General features: G+C 41.1%; 1 protein-coding gene and 1 long non-coding RNA gene across 7 annotated transcripts in view; one reads left to right on the forward strand and one right to left on the reverse strand.

Moving 5' to 3' along the window:
• Window positions 1-4,918: 4,918 nt before the first annotated feature.
• LOC117084281 (transcriptional activator ptaB-like) overlaps window positions 4,919-20,401 on the forward strand; it is a 186,439-nt gene continuing 170,956 nt past the window's right edge. For 2 of the 4 annotated variants that reach the window (XR_004437383.1, XM_033212872.1), the window contains exons 1-2: window positions 4,919-5,105; window positions 5,995-6,218. Coding sequence is in view for 2 of the 4 variants with exons in the window: in XM_033212872.1 (XP_033068763.1) it covers window positions 6,006-6,218 (213 nt within the window). In the remaining 2 variants the exon portion in view is untranslated. Of the gene's footprint in view, window positions 5,106-5,127; window positions 5,398-5,994; window positions 6,219-20,401 lie in introns of those variants that run through there. The other 2 variants (XR_004437382.1, XM_033212871.1) reach the window with 1 other exon arrangement.
• On the reverse strand, window positions 6,382-20,194 carry LOC117084282. 3 transcript variants are annotated; one of them, XR_004437386.1, is made up of 3 exons: window positions 20,098-20,194; window positions 19,838-19,991; window positions 6,382-6,645 (listed from the first exon to the last, which is right to left on the reverse strand). It is a non-coding gene; the product is annotated as an uncharacterized LOC117084282 (long non-coding RNA). The 3 variants fall into 3 exon arrangements; XR_004437384.1 differs by lacking the exon at window positions 6,382-6,645 and adding an exon at window positions 11,183-11,607; XR_004437387.1 differs by lacking the exon at window positions 6,382-6,645 and adding an exon at window positions 19,541-19,627.

Below are 20,401 nucleotides of genomic sequence, written 5' to 3' on the forward strand. Positions count from 1 at the left end.
CCATTATACGCCAACAAGATGCTTGGGGAGTGGGGGGGATGTCTTTATGTATCCTGTACTCTGAATCCATTTACAGTCTTTTGTCTCATTTTCTTAAAGCAGTTTCCAAATGCATTCTATGTCTGCTGATGTTTGAAAAGGCTGTAGAATTAAAGCTAGGCAATTATGAATACTATGAAAAAGGTTTTGACAACTTTTGGTGGCATTTAATTCAAGTTAAACTCCTCTCATTCAAAATAATAAGCATAATGTTACTTATTATGTAAATGAGGTGGCAAGGCAGATGTTTTTCTTCCTGGTGCATTCACTGGGGATTAATACATACAGAAGCTGAGAAGGAGGGGCTGGTGTGTAACCTGGGAACTCAAATAAGGGTTGAGCAAGAGGAAAGATGATTACTCTTGAGCTGTGCTGTTCAATAGTGGAGCCAATAACCACACAAGGCAATTTAAATTTAAATCGATTAAAATGAAATAAAATTAAAATTTAGTTTCTCAGTCATATTAGCCAATTCATTTGTTCAATAGCCACATGTGGCTGGTGGCTACTTATTGACAAGCACAGATAAAGACCATTTCTATCATTGTAGAAAGTTCTACTGGACAGGGGTGCTAAACCTAGAAGGATTGAAACAAAGGGAAGGATGCTTGTAGATTCCTCTACAATTGGAAGTTTACCCATAAGAGTTCCACAAGCTTCTCAGAATGGATGTACATCCACGAAGAGCCAAGAGATGTAACAGGATTAAGTGGCTGTTTTTTTTTTTGTATATTACGGGGATACACTATAGCTGTATGTCTCTAACTTTAAATGTATATACATATCACATGGGGGTCCTAATGTGCAGACACTGATTCAGTAGGTCTGGGGTGGAGCCTGAGAGTCAGCAGTCATAAACAGCTCCCAGGTGATACTGATGAGCACCCAGGTGATGATCTGTGAATTGCACTTTGGGTAGCAACGTGCTAAAGCCCTTAACAGCAGAGACTTGATTTACAGCAACATCCCTGAAGATGGTTAACCAATCTGACACAGGAATCTTTAATCACTGCAGGCTGGTGCCAGGGTACATCTCATAGCCACTTAAAATTGAATCATTTCACATCAAAGTCCTGCTGGAGAAAGCAGAAGCTGCTGTCATGTTACCAAGAAGGAAAAATGGCTCATCGGAAAATACTGAATACACTAATTTGAATCTATGATAATTGGGATAGTACTCTACCTTTCTAGGTCTCCATTTTTGCAGATTAAGAACTTTTTTTAAAAAAAACTAGCATAGAAGAAACTGCTGCTCCATGGAAACGCTGATTTGCATACATAAAAATTCAGTCTATAGACATCCTTCTCAACCTTGTCTGCACAATTGGAATAACTGGGGGGAACTTTTAAACATTAACATGTTAGATTTCACCCTCAGATATTTTAATTTAATTGATTGTGGGAGAGGAAATCAGTGTTTTTTGAACACTCCCCAGGTGATTCTCACATGCAGTCGCAGAGAATCTTTGATCATAGCAGTGGATCTGAAACTTAAGCATGCATCAAAATCATGCCTTGTGAAAACATGGATTGCCGGATCTCACCTCTAGAGTTTCTGATTTGGTAAGTCTGGGATGGACATTAGAGTGTGCATTTCCAGCAAATTCCCAGGTGCTACTGCTGCTGGTTTGAGGATCACATTTGGAGAATCACTCACTGACTTAAAGCACTGTTTCTCAATCTTGGCTACACATTGTAATCACCTGGAGAGGTTTAAAAACTACTTGTGCTTAGATCCCACCCCAAATATTCTGATTTAATTTTTCTGTGGCCTAGTAGTCTGGGCACTGAAGATTTTAAAAAGTTTCCCACATGATTAAAACTTGAGAAACATTAATGGTAATAAAGCAAACCCATTAGGTCTGGGGACTAGAAGCACTGGCTTTACCTGGATGTTTGTCAGAAATTTAGAGTCTCAGACCCAAACTCAGACCTGCTGCATCATAACCTGCATTTTGACAACATTTTCCGGGTGACTTCATATACATTAAAGGTGAGAAGTACTACACTAGATAGCCTTTTAAAGTAACAATTTGTTGGTCTGTGTGATTTAAAGAAATTCTTGTAATAATTTTTTATAGTTCCTAAAAATATTGGGGCACATAATTTGGTCCAAACTCACTCCAAATTATTGTAGCTGTATTACATTGCCACTGCACAGACAAGCACTTGACAGTTTCTGTTTGCCTTGCAACCGAAGACATTAGTTATCCCAGCAGAAAGAAACTGTGGACTTTCAAGTCTCAAGTAGAAAGAAGGTCAAGAATAACCAAGTCTTTAAGGAACTAGTTCCACGTATTTTCATAAAGTTTATTATTCAAGATTAAGTGCTTTTTAGGTTAATGCCTTTTGATTTTAGAAAACCGTATACTTTTATTACCAGAGGTACAATATAGATAATTTTTCTTCTTCTTTTTTGGAGACGAAGTCTTGCTCTTGTTCCCCAGGCTGGAGTGCAATGGCGCCATCTTGGCTCACTGCAACCTCCGCCTCCCAGGTCCAAGCAATTCTCCTGCCTGGGCCCCCGAGCAGCTGGGATTAGAGGCGCCTGCCACCACGCGCAGCTAATGTTTCCATTTTTTTAGTTGAGATGGGGTTTCACCATGTTGGCCAGGCTAGTCTGGAACTCCTGACCTCAGGTGATCCACCCACCTCGGCCTCCCAGTGTGCTGGGATTACAGGCATGAGCCACCATGCCGGCCGATAAATTCTTAATTTATGAAACTTTTCATTATGCATCACTAAGATCCTGGAGGATGAGAGGTCGTGGGGAATATAATGTCTTTAAAAAATGTTTCTAAATTGTGTTTTCCTAGTAAGCCTTTCTTGGTAGTATTTTAGGGAAATAATGAGTGCCCACAGATGATTATAATGTAGAAAGACCAACCACGTGATGTGCCAGAGCACTGGCTCTTAAGCTTAAATGTTGTAGGAATCACTTGCTGGATGTAGATTCTGCTTCAGTAGGTCTAGGGTAGGACCCAAAACTTTGCATTTCTAACAAACTCCCAGATGTTGGGAAGATTCTGGTTCATGAATCATACTCAGTAGCAAGGAGTTAGAGTGACTACTCTCCCAGGATACCTTTTTGTAAAGTCCCATTTCAGTGACTCAAAAAATCAAGAGGTCTGGTATAAACAGGAAGAAGGGTGATGTTGTTGAAAGTGCTGATTTACTAATTTAAATCATTTGGGAAGAGAAAGTCAAAGGTTAAAATTATTCATAGACCTATCATTAATGGAAAGTTAATTGAGAAATGAGGAGTCATTTAAGGCAACTGCAAAATAGTAACCATTTTGTAACAAATACCTCAGATGACTAGTAGGGCAAAATTTTCAAAATGTTGCAAGCTGTCTGCATGCTTGAAGTAGCAATTTACATGCATAATTAGGTGCAATCAACAGTTTTGAAATGTAATATATTTTCCGAGTCCATATTTACTTGTGACAGATGCTTAAAAAAACTACGTCCCCCAAAAATAGAGGGGCAGAAGGAGAAATATTTGCATTTAACAATAAGAGTCTTTAAAAGGACATGTCTAAATTTAGAACAAATTTAATTGAAGTATTGTATCTTTATTTTGATGTAATCTTCATTTAAGCCTTGAAAGAAGTTCACAAACATATTTTGGAAGTAGCAAGCATGGAAGAATAATAACTTACCAGTCAGCTATTCCTGCTGCTGTCTGAACTGACATGTGATTTTTATTGCTACACTGTAGAAAAACAAAAAAAACTGACACATTCAAACCTGTATTGCACAAAATATTATTGACTTTCTTCCTGTCTTCAGAAGGGGCTTCGTTCTCTAAAGATACCAAATATCTTTTAGGAAATTTAAATAAAGGTAATTTAAATTTGTAGCTTCTTTTTTGCAAATCAAGGTCTTCAGATGAACACTCAGTGTGAACTTGTATCATCTTACTGTTCTCAGTATAACAATGTTAGGTGCTCACTAGGCACTAAGGCCCTCTGCTAAGCACATTACACATAAAATCTAATTTACCATTATAAACCTTCTCTAATGATTGTTGGTTTATTATCAGGTACTGGGGAGGAGCCCACTCTATTTTCAACAATTCCCAATTGAGAAAATGAACTTGAAATTTGATTTTTAGAAAATGTGAAGGAAAAGAGAATGGGTAATTTGGTCCCTAAACTTTTTCTTCTTTTTCAAAAGCTTGTTCACATTGCATTACCCAGATTGGTTGTCTACACTGATGAAAGTGGCAATCAATTTCTGTCATATATGCAGAGTCAGACTAAAAGATAGCAATGAGGTATACAATCTAATGATGTGTTCTTGTGTAACTGCATCTGTGGGGCAGCGTGTCTTGATATGTAAAAGTTGTGTTTAAGTTAATGCAAAGCATTCATGGGATGAGCAATGCAATTTTCCAGTTTCATCAAGCAAGTGTGATCTGTGATATATGTTAGGGGAAAAAAGCCATCCTCTGCTAAGAAACGCATGAATAGTTCATTAATTTGCTGATCCATTTGGGAGCATTATGGAACTCAAAGCCCAGAACAATGGGCTCTATTTAATATTGAAAAGGTTCTTGATAACCCGCCATTTCTCTCCAGAGTCGCTTGAAGGTCCCTCCTGGACGTGCAGAGTTGCAGTGGCAGTTCCCGTGAAGTTGTAAGCTACTACCCAGGATCAAGTGGTGTTAAATTGAGAAGTCATCCTGATCACCTGACTAGTGGTGAACCCCGATTTAAGAATTTCCAAGTCTACTCTCGCCATCTCTAAATGTACAGACGCACCGCACTCCCTGCCCTGGGGTCACCGCCGAAGCCTCCTGGTGGAGCCCTGCCCTGCTGAGGACGCTCTTCCAGCACAGAACTCACCACCAAAAAGAGACGGCGCCCAGCTGGCGCCCGCCCCGGGCACATTGCAGTAAATGCCTGGCAGCGACTTCTCGCTTCTCCTTCCTCCTACCCCATCGACCCTCTGCTGCTGACCTTTACGCCAAACTCCGGCGCGCCGCGAGACTCGCGTCCTCGCTGTCCCCGAGGGGCCCCACCCCTTCCCGGTTCTAACCTGCGACCTGGCCAGAGGCAAGGGTAGGTCGACTTCCTGCCCGGAATTTGCCGTTGGCTTCTCCTTCTCTACTCCAGTTCTCTAGTGCAGGGCTGTGCGGCGCGGAGCCGCCAGCGGCAGAACAGACCCCGGAGCGGAGCTCTGGGATACACACACGCGCAGCCCGGAGGGACTGACCCTGGAGGCGCGCTCGCCCGGGGGAGGGAGGGGACCAGGGCCAGAGCGGAGGCGGGGGTCACCTGGGGTTGGGGGTGGGCGCACCAGCTCTCCGCACGCTCCTCTCTTTCTAGTCTTCGCCGCCACCACCTCGCACAGGTCGGAGATCCCTCCTTTCCTTGGCTCCTTTGCGTTGGGGAGGGTGTAAGGCTGAGGGGTCGGCGCTTGGTCAGCGGGCGGGGACGGTAGATTTCACTTGCACCTGACAGTCCCTATTCTTGCCAGTTTCGCCGGGCAAATCCTGGCGACCAGGTTTGTTCTTCCAGCAACTTTGTTCAGAAGGTTAGTAGGGAGGGGCAACGCCGAGGGGCCCCAAGAGACGCCGGAAAGCGGCTCGGAGCGTGGGCCGGGCTGGAGAGCATGTCCCCAAGCGGCCCTGAGGCTGGGAGCGCGGCTGGTAGGCGCCGCCGTCGCCGCCGCCGGGATGCGCTCTGCTTAGCGGGACTGCCGGGGGCGCCTGAAGGCCAACGCTCCAAGGACACGCGGCCACCCGCTCCTCCCGCTCCCTGGCCCAGACGCCGCCAGGGCCGGAGCCGAGCAGGCGAGCGGAGCTGCGGGGAGCGCGGGTGAAGGGTGGCAGGAGGGAGGGCGCGCGGGAGGCGGCCCCTCCTCGGCGAGCCATGCGTGCCACGGGCAGCTGAGGAGCTGCCGGGCGCCGCTGCCAAGTCTCCACTCCGCTTTTGTCTTGCCCTCCAGTGAATGGGAAGATGGAGATGGATGTTGAGGGAGTTTCTCCGCGCCCGGAGCCCATCCCCCGCTCCCAGGGGGCTGGCGGAGCCTGCCAGGCGCCGCCACAGCCGCCCCAGCCCCAGCCGCCGCCGCAGCAGCTGGCTCAGGATGAACTGCCCGGCGAGAGTGCAGGCGCTGAGGACAGCGACGATCCCGAGACGAGACCCAACGGCGAGAAAGGAGAGAGCAAGGTAGGTCCACAGTGTTGGCGCTGTGCTACCTTTTGAACAAAACCAAGGAGTTGCTGTCGTGGCTGTCACTTTAACCCCTCCGCTCCCCAATCCCCTTCCCTCGTTTGTGTGGGGGTGGGGGTGGCAGATGTGAAGAAGGCTTAAGATTTAAGGGAATCCATGGGCGATAGTGACTTTCCGAACTGGAGGGTATGTGTAGAAGTCTGTCCTGGTTTCAGTGTTCAGCGGTGTGTGCAGAGAAAAGTCTTCTGGTACATGCGGTGTGATGCTCTGGGAGAGCACAGCACCTCAGTAAAGCAGTGATGAGACCTTTGCTTGCCCTCGCAGTTTAATTGAGGCTTAGTTGGATGATACAGGTCTAGCAGAAACATTTCTTTAGGAGCTGCCAAGTGGCTTCTGAGATTCCTTGGAGGGTGGTGACATCAACCTAAAGATAACAATGGGAGCAAAGTTTGGCTCATTTGCAGAATGGAGTGCCCTGCTTAACCCTGCTCTAAGCTGGAGGTCCTCCTCCTGACCTGGCACCCTCCTTCTAGGAGGGCAGGGATCAAGTGCCTGGCAGCAGATGAGCCCTACAAATCTTTTGCAGCCCTGCTGTGTCATCGTAGACCAGGGGATAGCTGCTACTTGCTGTGGAAAGAGGAGTTCTTCAGGTACTTGGATTCTAGTAAAAAATGGCTTGAATGTTATTTTCTGGTGCTGATGTCTCCTCCGCTGAGAAAATTGTAAAGTAGAGGAAATGGCATAGAAAATACTGCCTTGATAGTATTAGTAGGGTGTGTTTATTACAGCTTTGTCTCTGAGCAGTCTTCCTTCACACACTCAGAGTTTAGTTTCGTGGAAGCTAATGTTGCTTTGTTTTATCTGTATAAACTGTACACTGTATATTTGTTAATGTATTTTGAAACTGGCTGGTAATATTGGGGAAAAGTTGGTTCAACAAATCAGACTATTGGAACCAAATGAGTCAGTCAATCTACTTTCTCACTTTTCCTCACTTAAGGAAGTGTGCAGGAAAATGGGCACTTCTGCTAGTTAGAAAGGAATTGTGTGTCATGAAGTGACCCTTAATGGAGATTGCCTTGGTTTCTGTTAGAGCTTTCCTACGATACTAGTGGATTAAATAAATACTGGAAACATGTCGGGATCACATTGAATTGCTGTTCTGTGTTTGGAGACAGGCTCATTTAACAAGTTCAGATTTGCAAATGTTCAGAATTGTTTTGCATTTTGAAACTGAGCTAAGAATCAAAATTGTTGTGTATCTTCCAAAATCAATATTGTTATTTAAATGGAAGTTTACCAAGGAACTAGAATTTGAACACACTCTAGATGCGACCGGGGTGCCTTACAAATGCACACAAGATTTACATTGTGAAAACTATGATGAATTTTAATATTCTGATATCCTCAGCTTTCCAGTCGCTCTTGATTTCATGAATATTTAATTCTGTCATGACTGCATATTTACTACTTTAAATGACTGTCTGCGCTCAGTTTTATGAAATAACCATAACTGAGCATCAATTACCTAATTGAACTTTAAGTCTCTTTTGCAAAATAGGTGTGGAGAATAATTAAAATATACAGCCAGTACTGGTATTTCCATATTGTTGATTCATATGCCCTGAGCATGAGAAATTCCTGCCATCAGCAAAAATCTGTGCTTATTTGTTTCCCTTTGATGCACCATGCAGACTGTCTAACGTTCTACCAGTTGTGAGAAATAGGGAAGGCAATGCACTAGAAATATTACAGCAGGTTAAAAGAGGACTGAAAGCAGGTTGATTACATTTAGTTAATTAGCATGTTCAGATAATTGAGTATTCTGATGATGTGATTTGCTTCATGTTTGTCTGCGATTTCTTGAGGTGGAAACAAAAATACTTTTTTTACCTCCAGGTGTTTGTCTTAAAAAATTATGTTGCATCCTTCTCTTAACCTAGAAAGCAGCTGTGTTAACCCTTTGCTTGCCTCTGATACTGTCCTACTGGTTCTTTTGAGTCTGAGGATGGTTGCTGTGTTTCAGACTTTAATAACTGTTCTTGTCTTTGATGGATACTAAGGCAAGTTATAAATTGATTTTTCTTAGAAAATTCATATTTCATTAGTAGGAAGTCCTTTGGATGTCTGACCAAATTATTCCATTAAAATATAAATAGAAGACAAACTGGTATAAAGTGAAATGGGGTTTTATCAAGCTGTTTGGGGTGAGGTGGAGGAGTTTATCACAGTATGGTTTTCAAACAGTAATATACAAACATAATGTACCAGATGATTATGTTTTCATTAATGAGAGCAATAAAATACAAATTTCAAAAACTGAATTATTTACTTTAACTTTACCTTAAGGGTATTACAAATATAGGATGGGAGTGGATATACCCCTTGAAAATAAAGTATCAGGGGCTAATGGCATTTTTTTTTTTAAGATTCTGGTTTAGGGCCATGATTTATTCTCATGTGAATTTGTCTCAGTTGTCTTATTGGAAAAGAAATCAGAGCTTAGCGCCAGATCAGCTTGTCTCCTAAATTTCAGGTTCGTGGTCATATGTCCTCAGAAAGTCTATGAAATAGGAAGAGAGGTTAGAAAACTGGATCAGTCAAGGGGGTTTTTACGCCTGAGTTTCATGATGTGACTGGTGCTTTCTGTCCTAGAATAATGTTTCCTGATTCCTCTCTAGCAAATACTCTTCAAAGAAATATTAAAGCAGCTGCATATTATATTGCTTTGATTCCATGAATTGGGGAGGAAACAGACCTGAAATAGACCATCTATTCTTCCTCTGTGCTTTAAGGCAGGTTTATATTAAACCCTTACAAAAAGCAGCCTCTTCTCTTTGCAATGACATCCAAAGATAATATTGTAATCACCTTTGGTGACCTAGTGAGATATTTCCTTCTGGTCTTAGCAAAGAAGATTGAATGATCATGGTCCTTAAGTAAGAGACCTTCAAATTCTTGAAAGTGCTCTTGATTCTGGGTTTGATCATCCTCAGAACTTTCTTAGAAAGTTTTTTACAGGCTCTAAATATTTTATCCTTTCATTGCTTTTTAAAATTCTTCTGAAATGCTTTGGTTATACCAAATAACTCTTGGGTGGGTGTTTCTGAAACTTTCTTTGGAAAAGTTAAAGAAAAGTTTCTTGTGTCGAGGACCTGCACTCCAGTGTCTTATTCCCTCTGTATTATAAAGTTACATATGCAAATGTGGAAATTCTTCCCCTGATCTGATCCTAGATGCTAAATAAAAATGATTATTGGCTTCCTTCAGGTTCATCTCATTCATGAATATATGAATGGTGCTTTCTGTCCTCCCTTTTACTTGCTTCCTCACATCCTACACCAGCTTCACCTTCCCTCTGCCAATACTATTTACTACAGTGTTTTATATAGAAGATATGTTTATGGCTCAGATGTGAAGCATTGTGACCAAACTCTCTTTTTTGCTCAGCTCTGATTAGATCCTTGGTTTGCAGGATGTGTTATTCCCATGGCTTTGGATTAGAGGAACTCTGTACTGTTGCTACCAATGATACCTCGTTGATGAAAATGACTCAATTCTCACTTCACCTGCCTTCCATCAGTAATGCTGTCCTAACAGTCATTCTTTAGGAGCATACTGTAGGGACTCTTATCAAGAATGTCATTACATTTTTGAAAGCCTTTTATTTTGGAAATAAATTTACATTTATAGAAGAGATGCAAAGATATATCTTTTGCCCAGTCTCCTCTAATATTAACATCCTACATAATCAAGGTATGTATATTACAATAAAGAAATGAACATTTGTACAAAACTACTAGTTAACTTGTGTAGTAAAATTTTTTTTGAGTGAATGTGTAACATATAGTTGCTTTCCATTCTATTCTTTCAGCCTTTAAGGTGGTCTTTATACCTGAAAGGCTCTGTGAGAGGGTATTTAAGAGTCAAATTTAAGTTCTGTGTGACTATCTCTCCCTTTTATCTGTTGAGTAGGAGCAGCTTGCAAAGTACAAATTTGGAGGTCCCTGAAGTTCTGCATCAACTGCAGTGAGCCCTGGGGGAGTTATAGCTTTGGTGAAGCTCTTGAGTGCTGTTAACTTGTGAGGAATAATGGTCTTCCTTTTTTGTTTTAACCTGAAAAACATTCCTGCTCCAGGTAAGACAGGGTTTGTCAGTACACAGAGGACAGCAAAGTCTCAAGTGGCAGGCAGAGGATAAAAGGAAATGGATAAATTCAAGGTAGTTCACTTTGATGCCTAACCCCTTGGGTGATTGTTTCTGGCATGAAATCTAATGGAAGCCTTTTTGGTTTTACATTGTCTATTAGCCAGGTGAACTCTGACTTCTGGCACAGAAGCAGAAACGTTTCCACAATAGGTAGGATGTCCATGTGATTAAAACTGTTGACTGTGAAATAAAAAAGAGCCCAGTTTGATCCTGGCTTTGTCTTTTATTAGCTCTTGACCTTAGACAAAGTCTTAACCTTTCCAAAGCTTAACCCTTTTATCTGTCATATAGGAATAATTATAGTGCTAACCGTCTATGGTTATTATATGGCTCAAATGAGATAAAATGTATAGAGGTTTTGATTCAGTGCTTCACAGGTAATGACTGCTCAATAATAGTGAATAAATTTTATGAGTTGGGGCTTCAAGTCTCCTCAATTTTTCAGTTCACCAGAGGGTTCTGGGACTGGAAATGACACAGACATACTTTTCTACAGTCAAACCAAGCTGGTGCTCATCCACCTGGTTTTGGCCTGTGGTCCTTAAGATGTTCTCAGGTCCTGGTGGGCAGAAGTTTAGAAAATAGTTATCCTGACTTGTCAATAGTCTGCTGTTTTCTCATCAGGAAAGCCAAGGAAGAGCAGGATGAAAAGTCCCTATATCCTACCCCAGGCCCCAGAAATATGCCTAAGACCCTAGTAAAGCAAATGGATTGCTCTGCTTTTACACATTATATTTATGGCTTTTCAGGAAGATTAGATGGCAAATCTCAAGACTTAAAAAATGATTGAGTTAAAAAGTGGTATCTGTTAGGGCTCTTTGGTTTCAGGAAAGAGAAACTGACTTGACTTTGAGCAAAATATTATATTGTAAAATTTTAAGGTAATTACAGAAATCAAAGGGAAAATGACAAAACTAGTTTTGGGGAAATGCTGACATAAGAGTTGCTCAGATTTAAGTAGTAGAAAGTACTGAAAGGTTTCTTAAGGGCACTGACATAAGAAAAATAAATCCCAGCTATTTTTCGCCTTTATGCTGCTCTGCGCAAGACCTGGATTTTATGGGAAGGTTATCTAACTGGCCTCTCTTGCATCAGATAGCTGCTTCTTGGCCAGGGTAAGGTGGGAATCTTCAATGTAGTGTCCTTCAAATTGGATCTTTTGGATGGGGTATAATTCCTGGGGAAAAAAAAAAAATCATGGTGCTGTTATCAGACCAAAGACAATAGATATTAGTTGCCAAAATAACCATTATCACTCCTTTCCTAGATAGAAAGAGGCAGAGAGAAAGAACGAGAAAGAGAATGAGAAAAAAGGAGAGGGAGAAACAGACAGATATTTAGACAAGAGTCCGGAACATTTTGTAGCATTGTATTCCTACCATTTTAAAAGAAAGAATACAGAGGAAAGTATGGAATCTATCACGTACTTATGTACAGGAAGAAGGGCAGAGAACTTGATCCTTATTTATTTATTTAGACAGAGCCTCACTCTGTTGCCCAGGCTGGAGTGCAGTGGCGCGATCTCGGCTCACTGCAACCTCCGCCTCCTGGGTTCACGCCATTCTCCTGCCTCAGTCTCTTGAGTAGCTGGGATTACAGGCACGTGCCACCACCCCTGGCTAATTTTTGTAGTTTTAGTAGAGACGAGGTTTCACCATGTTGGTCAGGCTGGTCTCAAACTCCTGACCTTGTGATCCGCCCACCTCGGCCTCCTAAAGTGTTGGGATTACAGGCGTGAACCACTGCACCTGGCTGATCCGTATTTCTATATGCGAAATAAGACTCCTAAAATTAGAAAACTGGATTGGAATGCATATCCCACTGGGTCTCATCTACCTAATCTCCCTTCTTTATTTTTACATAGGAGAAAATTGAGGTCCCATAAGTGATTTGCCCAAAGGCAGAGCTGGCACTTGAATACCTTTTAACCTGGAACATGCATCCAGGTGACGTAAGTCAAAGTCTCCAGGTGACATAAATCAAAGCCTCTTCTTAGGAAACTAATCTTCTCTGAGTTCTTATATGGTTACATGAAACATTTGGAGTCTGCTTTAGAATTTCAGAATTCTTAGTTTCTCAACTTAGAAAATGAGATCAGCAGCACACATCTCCTGAACAGATAATCTGACAATGGGTGCAATTGGGCCCTGATGTTTTAAAATACAGACCTTTCATGGTACTCCTGTCCTTTAGAATAAAATATATTAATAATTTTTGTCTGCCTGTAAATTAAAGCAAACTGATTTATTGCTCAAATTTCTAAAGCTTTTTCTTTGACCTTTGAATTTACATGTCCAAATGTTTCTGTCCTCACATTTTGACCTTGTACCCTACGGAGGAAGTCCTGTAGGTGGTGGAATCATGGACAATGTTAGTTTCTGATTTTTGGGTGGCAAGTGTTGGAAGTAAGCTGTTCATTCCTGGGCACACATTCTTCTGGCACCATGCCTAGCCTGTAGGAGGTGCTCAATAAATACTGGTTATGTTGAATTCTGCATTGATGCGTTCAGTCAACATGTATTAGCTGGAACTGCAAAGTTCAAGAAGTTAAAACTCCTCCACAGTTCAGTGGAGGAGACACACTTATACACAGATCATAATGCTATAAGGGGGTGAGGGCCATGAAGGAGATGAGAATAAGAGATATTGCAGAGAGGGGCTCAGCTGCCCTCCCTGAATAGAGGCTGCATGGAAAGGAGCCATTTCACCAGGTTTAAGAGGAGTAGGAAATGCAGAGCAAGAGCTTTCCAGATAGAGGGAATGAGTCAGTATTTGGAATGGCTGAGAAAGATTCAGAAGTTTGTCATAGAATTGAGTAGAGGTAATAGCTAGAGGTATATTTATCATGAAGGCCTTGTAATGCCATGCCAGGAAGTTTGGACTTTATCTTACAAATAGGTTGAGAGTAAAACTTTGAGGCTGTCATAGCAGTCTAACACTGTCCAGCAGGGGTTTCCAGACTTGGGAATTCCCTACATCAGTAAATTTAAAAGAAAACGTAGAGACAAAAATAGAATTAACTCCTGTTTATTTATGACAAGAGAGGATATGACATCATTTCATACATGAAGTGCATTTAAGCACCAAAAATGATAAATAAAATTTATGTCAGGATAGAGTAGCCTTTCTTGAGAAAGAATAGGTAGGAGCCTTAACCCTTTCCCAACCCATCTCTCTCATGTGCATCCTGTCTTATCCCATCATAGCCCATCACACCCCTCTGTCCTCATTGTCCTCACTTCTCTGTAGACCTCTGTGTACTTCCTTATGGATGGGGGCTGGGGGCACCTGTATCAAGCCTGAGATTGGGCTGAGGAATTTTTGCTGAGTTTATCTTCTTTTTCTCATAGGCACAGCCATGGCAGAGTTACTGTCAGTGGTAAGATGGATTCATGCTCTTAGACTAGCCTATTGTTTTTACCTCTAAAAAGTAATTAAAAATAAGATATTCCTGAGCTCACTCAAAAACACAACTGGAGGCAGCAGAAGGAGTAGTGATTCTGGTAGCATATTCTTAAAAATTGAGGCCATTTAACATGGTTTGTAAGATAAAGTATTGACCTAACAAGCGTTCCAATGAATAGCCAAACGAAACGAGACTGTGGGACACATAGACACACTGATCAGTGCGTGGCTCCTTTATTTCCTGTGATGCTCCGCAAATAATCAGAGGCACAGGTCACAATTCATTTGGAAGAACTAGTGCCTGGCTCTGCGCTGTCCATCTGTCCCATGCTTCCTCCCATATGCTTTTCCCAGACTTACATCCCCCTCCCCACGTTAGACCTCCTTGTTCTGTACAATGTTTTATTTTTATTTTTATTTATTTTTATTATACTTTAAGACCCAGTAATCCCATTACTGGGTGTATACCCAAAAGATTATAAATCATTCTACTATAAAGACACATGCACATGTATGTTTATTACGGCCCTGTTCACAATAGCAAATACTTGGAACCTACCCAAATGCCCATCAATGATAGACTAGATAAAGAAAATATGGCACATATCCGCCATGGAATACAATCTGTTTTTTAAGTAACATTAATTTCCATATAATTTACAGACAGTAAATCTCACCCTTTTTAAATCTATAGTTTGGGTTTTGACAAATGTGTACACTTCTGTAACCACCACAATTAGGATGTAGGATGTTTCCGTCATCCTCAAGAGTTCTTTTGCATTCCTTGCTGCATAATTCCCTCAACTTTTCCCAGTCTTTTCCAAAATTTTCTGTAAATTGAATCAGATAATATATATCCCTTTGTATCCGGCTTCCTTTGCTTAACAAAATTTATTTGATATCCACCCATTTTGTTGTATGTATCAATAGTTCATTTTTCTTACTCAGTAATATTTCACTGTATGGATGTATACCCCATGTTGCTTTTCTGTTTACCTGATGATGTACATTTGGGTTGCTCACAAATTTTTGGCTTTTATGAATAAAGCTGCTATCAGCTTTGTTTTGTGAGTGTGAGGACATTTTCATTTCTTTTGGATGAATTTCTAGGGATGAGATTGTTGGGTCATATAAGTGTGTGTTTAACTTTACAAGAAGTTGCCAATCTATTGTTAAAAGTAGCTCAATGGTTTCACATTTCTATCAGTTCCGGTCCTTGAGAGTTCCATTTCCTCCACATCATGTGAACACTTGGCGTTGGCGGTATTTTTAATTTTAGCTCTTCAAGTAGATGTACAATGATATCTCACTGTGGCTTTAATTTGTGTTTCCCTATTAAATAATGATATTGAGCATCTTTTTACATGCTTAATTGCTATCTCTATTTTTCTTTGGTAAAAAGTCTGTTCAAATCTTTGCCCTGGCTTAGAAAAAATTGGGTCGTTTATATTCTTTATTGATACAATCTATTATTTTCACCTAGATTTAGGTTTCAGAAACCCTAGTGGAAGTTTGAGGAGATTACAAGGTGAGGGACATTTCAAGCTTGCTTTGTTAGGATTGTTGGTGAACTAGGATTTATTGGGCATTTATCATGTGCCAGTCACAGAGCAAGGTAGATTCACATCAGGTGGTCTCATCTTATGCTTTACAGTAATCCTGAGACATACCTATTATTAACCCTGAGGTCACACAGCTAGTAGATGTCAGAGAAGGAATTACATTTAAGTCTTCCTGATATACTCTTTCCACTTCCTCAGGTGTGACTCCAAGGCTTGTTCTCCACAAATGACTAGTTAGTTTCCCAGCCAAATCCCTTGCACTGCTCTAGGTGTTTTAAAAGCAGCCCTCAGGTGAAATAACACTGCTGGCAGTGACATGCAAATTGGAACATTGAGCTTAAGGCAAAGAGAAGGCTCCCAGTTTTATTTCAGTCCTGAAGAAAAAATCCTATCCATTTCAGAAGATAGAACAGTGAGAGTTCTCCAGAGAAGTGGAAGATCTGAAGTGTTCATTTGCATGTCAGCACCCAGGGATGTGCATCTCTCAGCTAAATTGCACTGCTTTGTTACCCACGGTCCTAGGTTTGGGGTCATTCCTGGGAATTGGACCCCATTTTAAACCCCAGTTGTGTTTCTACAGGCTGTAAGGACTTGGGCAAACCATATGAACACTCTGGTCTTGATTTTCTTATCAATAAAGATGATGGATAAGGTCTTCTTACTATACCTGAAGTTACAGGATTGAATTACGAGCAGGGTTACTAACTCATCTTAGTTTAACACTGAAAGTTCTCCATCTCAGGTAAACCAGGAAAGTTAGTCACCCTTCTTATAGGATGCATGTAAAACATCTGTGCCTTTATAGGCTCTCAGGACGTGAGAGCTGTCATTGTTAAATGTGCTTTGGGGCATTTGATCTGTGAGTCTGAAAATGACTCATTGTATTTCAGAACTAATGAGGCCCTATGAATGATTCCAGGTTCTTCAAATTGACTTTAAAAATAGTTCAAAGCAAGACTCTGGATTTGAATTGGAGGAACAATATTACCTTTCTGAATAAGTGGCCTTAGACTTTCTGATGCAGCTCCCCAAAGCCTCTAACCACAATGTAAGTGTGTTTTAGGATGCTAGCTGTGTTTTAGAATGCTAGTCTTCCTGGCTGGAGAAGGGAAGGCTCTTTGAAAGAGTGCTTTCACTGGCAGAACAAAAATCAGTGCAATAATTGTTTTTTTTAAAGTTGCATGGTTGGTAGGGTTTGTGTCATTAAGAATCTGACTCTGTATTTCCCATGGAAACCCTCATGTGGGAAAAAACTGCTCTTGTAGGAAAGAATGTGGGACTTGGATGGTACGATATTGAATCCTGGATCTACCCTTTCTAATGGTGAACTCTTGGACAAGTCACATTTTCTTTGAGTCTCAGTATCCTTTACTGTTCAGGAACTGTCTAGACCTGAAACTCAAATTCAATAGTGCATGAGCAAAGCCTATTGTAAATTCTTGCACGAATCTGAATATATATCTGTCCGTCGCTTTAGTTTTGTTGGATAAATGAGTCCCACCTGCATTCACGGTTTTCCATTATTCTATTTAAGGAATTGAACAAAAGAACATCAGAGTTAAAGGAGCTAGGGAATAGGGTGCATAGGATCATGCAGTCTTTCCTGAGAACATACCCTCAGATAATACTGCATGGGTTCGTGTGCCCAGGAGGTCCAAGGGGCTGGATTTGAGTGGCAGGACACCACCAGGGGCCTCTTCAACTGGCCCTGCAAACCTGCTCTCCTGCCTATCTTGCTTGCTCTTTGGATGAAAGTAATAATAACCCTTTAAAAAATATATATATATATTGGGGATTTTTGAGCTCACAATGTCCTACCCCAAGCCTTTGCTCAAGTCATTCCCTTTGCCTAGAATGCTCTTCCTTCATTCTCTGTCACTTTCTTGTCACCCAGTTAATTCCTACTCAGCCTTCAAAATTCAGTTCAATACCTCAAGGAAGCTTTCCCTAATTTGAACCTTTCCCTGCATACCTTATACGTCAGGTTGCTCAGATAGAGGGGGAAACACACACTGGGGCCTGTTGGAGGTTGGAGGGTGGGAGAAGGAAGCGCATCAGGAAAAATAACTAATGGGTACTAGGCTTAATATCTAGGTGGTGCAATAATCTGTACAACAAACCCCCATGATACAAGTTTACCTGCACATGTACCCCTGAACTTAAATTAGAAAAAATAAGTAAAGTCCCTGTTGATGTGACATCACACATTCTTAGTTGCAAAATCTGTCTAATGTATGTCATGAGGATAGGGACAGGTCTGTCTTTTCAGGCAATTTCTCCAATCCTAATGTAGTAGCAATCATATCTGTAGCAGGGTACCTATTTTGATAATCTTTTATCTAAGACTTACTTCCTCGGACAGGATGGTCAATGTTCTTATGCAGCCCATATTTTAGTGGGGGAGAAAGAGAGATACTAAACAAGTAAACAACTAAATAAACATTACAGATAATAAACAACCAAAAAAGAAAAATACCTGACACCAGTGGTCCCTTAGCTGTAGGCATATATTCAGACTCCCTGTCTAACCATGTTTATTCAAGGCAGCAAACACATAACCATAATCCAGCCTGTTCTCTGGAATGGCCATGTATCTTAGAGCCTCAGAACCTGTCCTTGTTTACTTCTTTCTACTTTGTTTGCAGGGTTTAAGTTCTGCTCGCCATATTGGCCTTGGGAAATATGCAGGAAATGTGCCACCAGCTCCCCTTCCTGGGTTCGTGTTAGTCATTGCAAACTAATCACAGCACTCTTTCCTATTGAGTTCAGCCTTCACCTTGGAAGCAGGCATTCCTTAGCCATCAGTTGGAGGTGGTGTACGAGATGAAACTCTGGTGCTGTCCTTGCTAGGCTTACAGCTTTCTTAGCAATGCCTTCTCCCTTGCTTAGACCAGACACTCAATCTTCATTGCTCCCCTCCTCAATTTCTAAACCTGAATTATTCAATATAATGGTCAATTGACACATGTGACGATTTACATTTAAACATGATTAAAATTAAATTAAAAATTCAGTCACTCATTTGCACAGCTCCACTTCAAATGCTTAAAAGCCATAAGTCAAACGGCTACTATGTTGCACAGTGCAGATATACAGTGTATCTATTATTGCAGAGAGTTTTATAGGACGGGGATGTTAGGGAGTATGACTTTACCTCTCCTAGCCTGCCTCAGCTGTTGTTCTGAGAAGCTGTGAAGCAAGTCCTTTGACAAGGACGGAGATTTTACAACTTCCCTGGGTTTGCTTTACGTTCTTGGTGACTTACAAATTGTTTTAGAATTACCAATATTGTTGTGTATAGAGGCAGCTTAGAGCAAGATCTCTTTCAAAACCTTTGGCTAGTAGGGTTACTATTTTTACTTAGGTATTCCTGTTGAATCTTGGTATTTGCCCTTGACCATTATAGAAAGCAGTCTTTGGTAAAGGGGTTCCAAGAGATAGCTTTTCTATTACTCAAGTTCAAAGCCTTTATTAGTGGGGTTAGTGGAACCACTGCCTGAAGCACCATTGACATCTCCTCTTGGCCATTTACTAATGATTGTCTTCACACTGTGGGGGTTACTATAATGGTACTTACTGTCAGAATACACAGGCAGAGAAATCTTGCCAAGAGCCCAAATCTAATATCATCAAAGAGCCTCCATGCTTGCAACAACAGTGTAGGGAATAATTTTCAAATTATATAATGGATAAAGAATACCAAGTTACAAAGTTGCACTCTTAAGGTGTTTGTCCTATTCTTCTTCTTACATCTTACTCAATAAAATTTCAAGTACGTTATGATTGCTAGTGGTTTTAGATATCGATAAATAAGAAAAAGAATATATATGAAAAGAAGTCTGATAATAGATATTACCTTTTTAGTCCTTCTTGTATTTCTTCTTTTAAATCCATGAGTGAGAAGAGTAATCTTTTTAAGATTGGAGGAAGGATGGGGGAGTTAGTCCTGAAAGATCCTAATAGGAGACCTGCTGTGCCTTTGTCTGGCGCATTAACTGTCAGCAGGAAAAGAGATGGGAAAATGGCCCCAGGGTGGATTTGGTGAATTTCCTCCCTGTTAGCTAGGATGAAAATTTGAATGACACCTTGAAGTGATCTAAAATTCTTATTTACACATCCAGTTAGCCCGGAGGCCCCTAGGCATCACACTCAGAATGTAGCAATGCATGGAAGACAGTGAGAGTGGGAGATGTCAGCTCTGTCTCCTCCATTTCAGCAGTGGCAGATAATCTGAACCAAGGGATGAGAATACAGTCGATACAGAGAACAATAATCAAGAAAGAAAAAGATATATAGCTATGCCAATAAAAATGACATCTTTCTGGTATTTTTACATACCATTTAAATAAGTATTAAAACATAGAGATACGGAAAGACTAACATATTTGCCAAAAGTTGGAGATGTAACCAAGGCAACCATAATTGCCCTTTAGTCATTACCTTCTTATTTCTTTATGTTTGAACTGAAGACATGAAGCTAGAGCTCATTCCAGAGTCCTGTGCCTCAGGGAGTTCACTTTTACCACTGAGATTTACTAGTGAAAATATGGACTCTTGGTGTCTGTGATGTCAACAGCTTCAAGCAACTTGAAACCTAAAAGGGTACATGAATAAGGAGCAAGAATGAGGAAAAACTGTTGTAACTCCTTGCTGTAACTATTGTGTCTTCCCACGCTCACTACTCAGAAATGTGCACTCACTTTCTGTATGTGATTGTAGCAAAAGCACTCAGCTCAGAATCACGCCAGCTGGGAGGCACAGCCTAAATATTGGGTGGTCGTGTGTCCATTTGTTCTACTTTCAGTTTCCAGGCAATTTTGGAATTCAAAGAAACCTCCTTGTTTATGACACCAGTCCCTGAATTCTATAGAGATTCACTATCTGTGGCAATAACAACATGGCAGATGTTGCTTCTCTGATTGTGTATCCTTTTAGTGAAGGAAGAAGAGGTAGAGAAAAAAGAAAATCCTTGAGGGAAAAGCAATATTGAAGACCTAACATTTT

Source organism: Trachypithecus francoisi, unplaced genomic scaffold, assembly GCF_009764315.1.
Source record: "Trachypithecus francoisi isolate TF-2019V2 unplaced genomic scaffold, Tfra_2.0 Lachesis_group0, whole genome shotgun sequence".
In the NCBI taxonomy this organism is placed as follows: Eukaryota; Metazoa; Chordata; class Mammalia; order Primates; family Cercopithecidae; genus Trachypithecus; species Trachypithecus francoisi.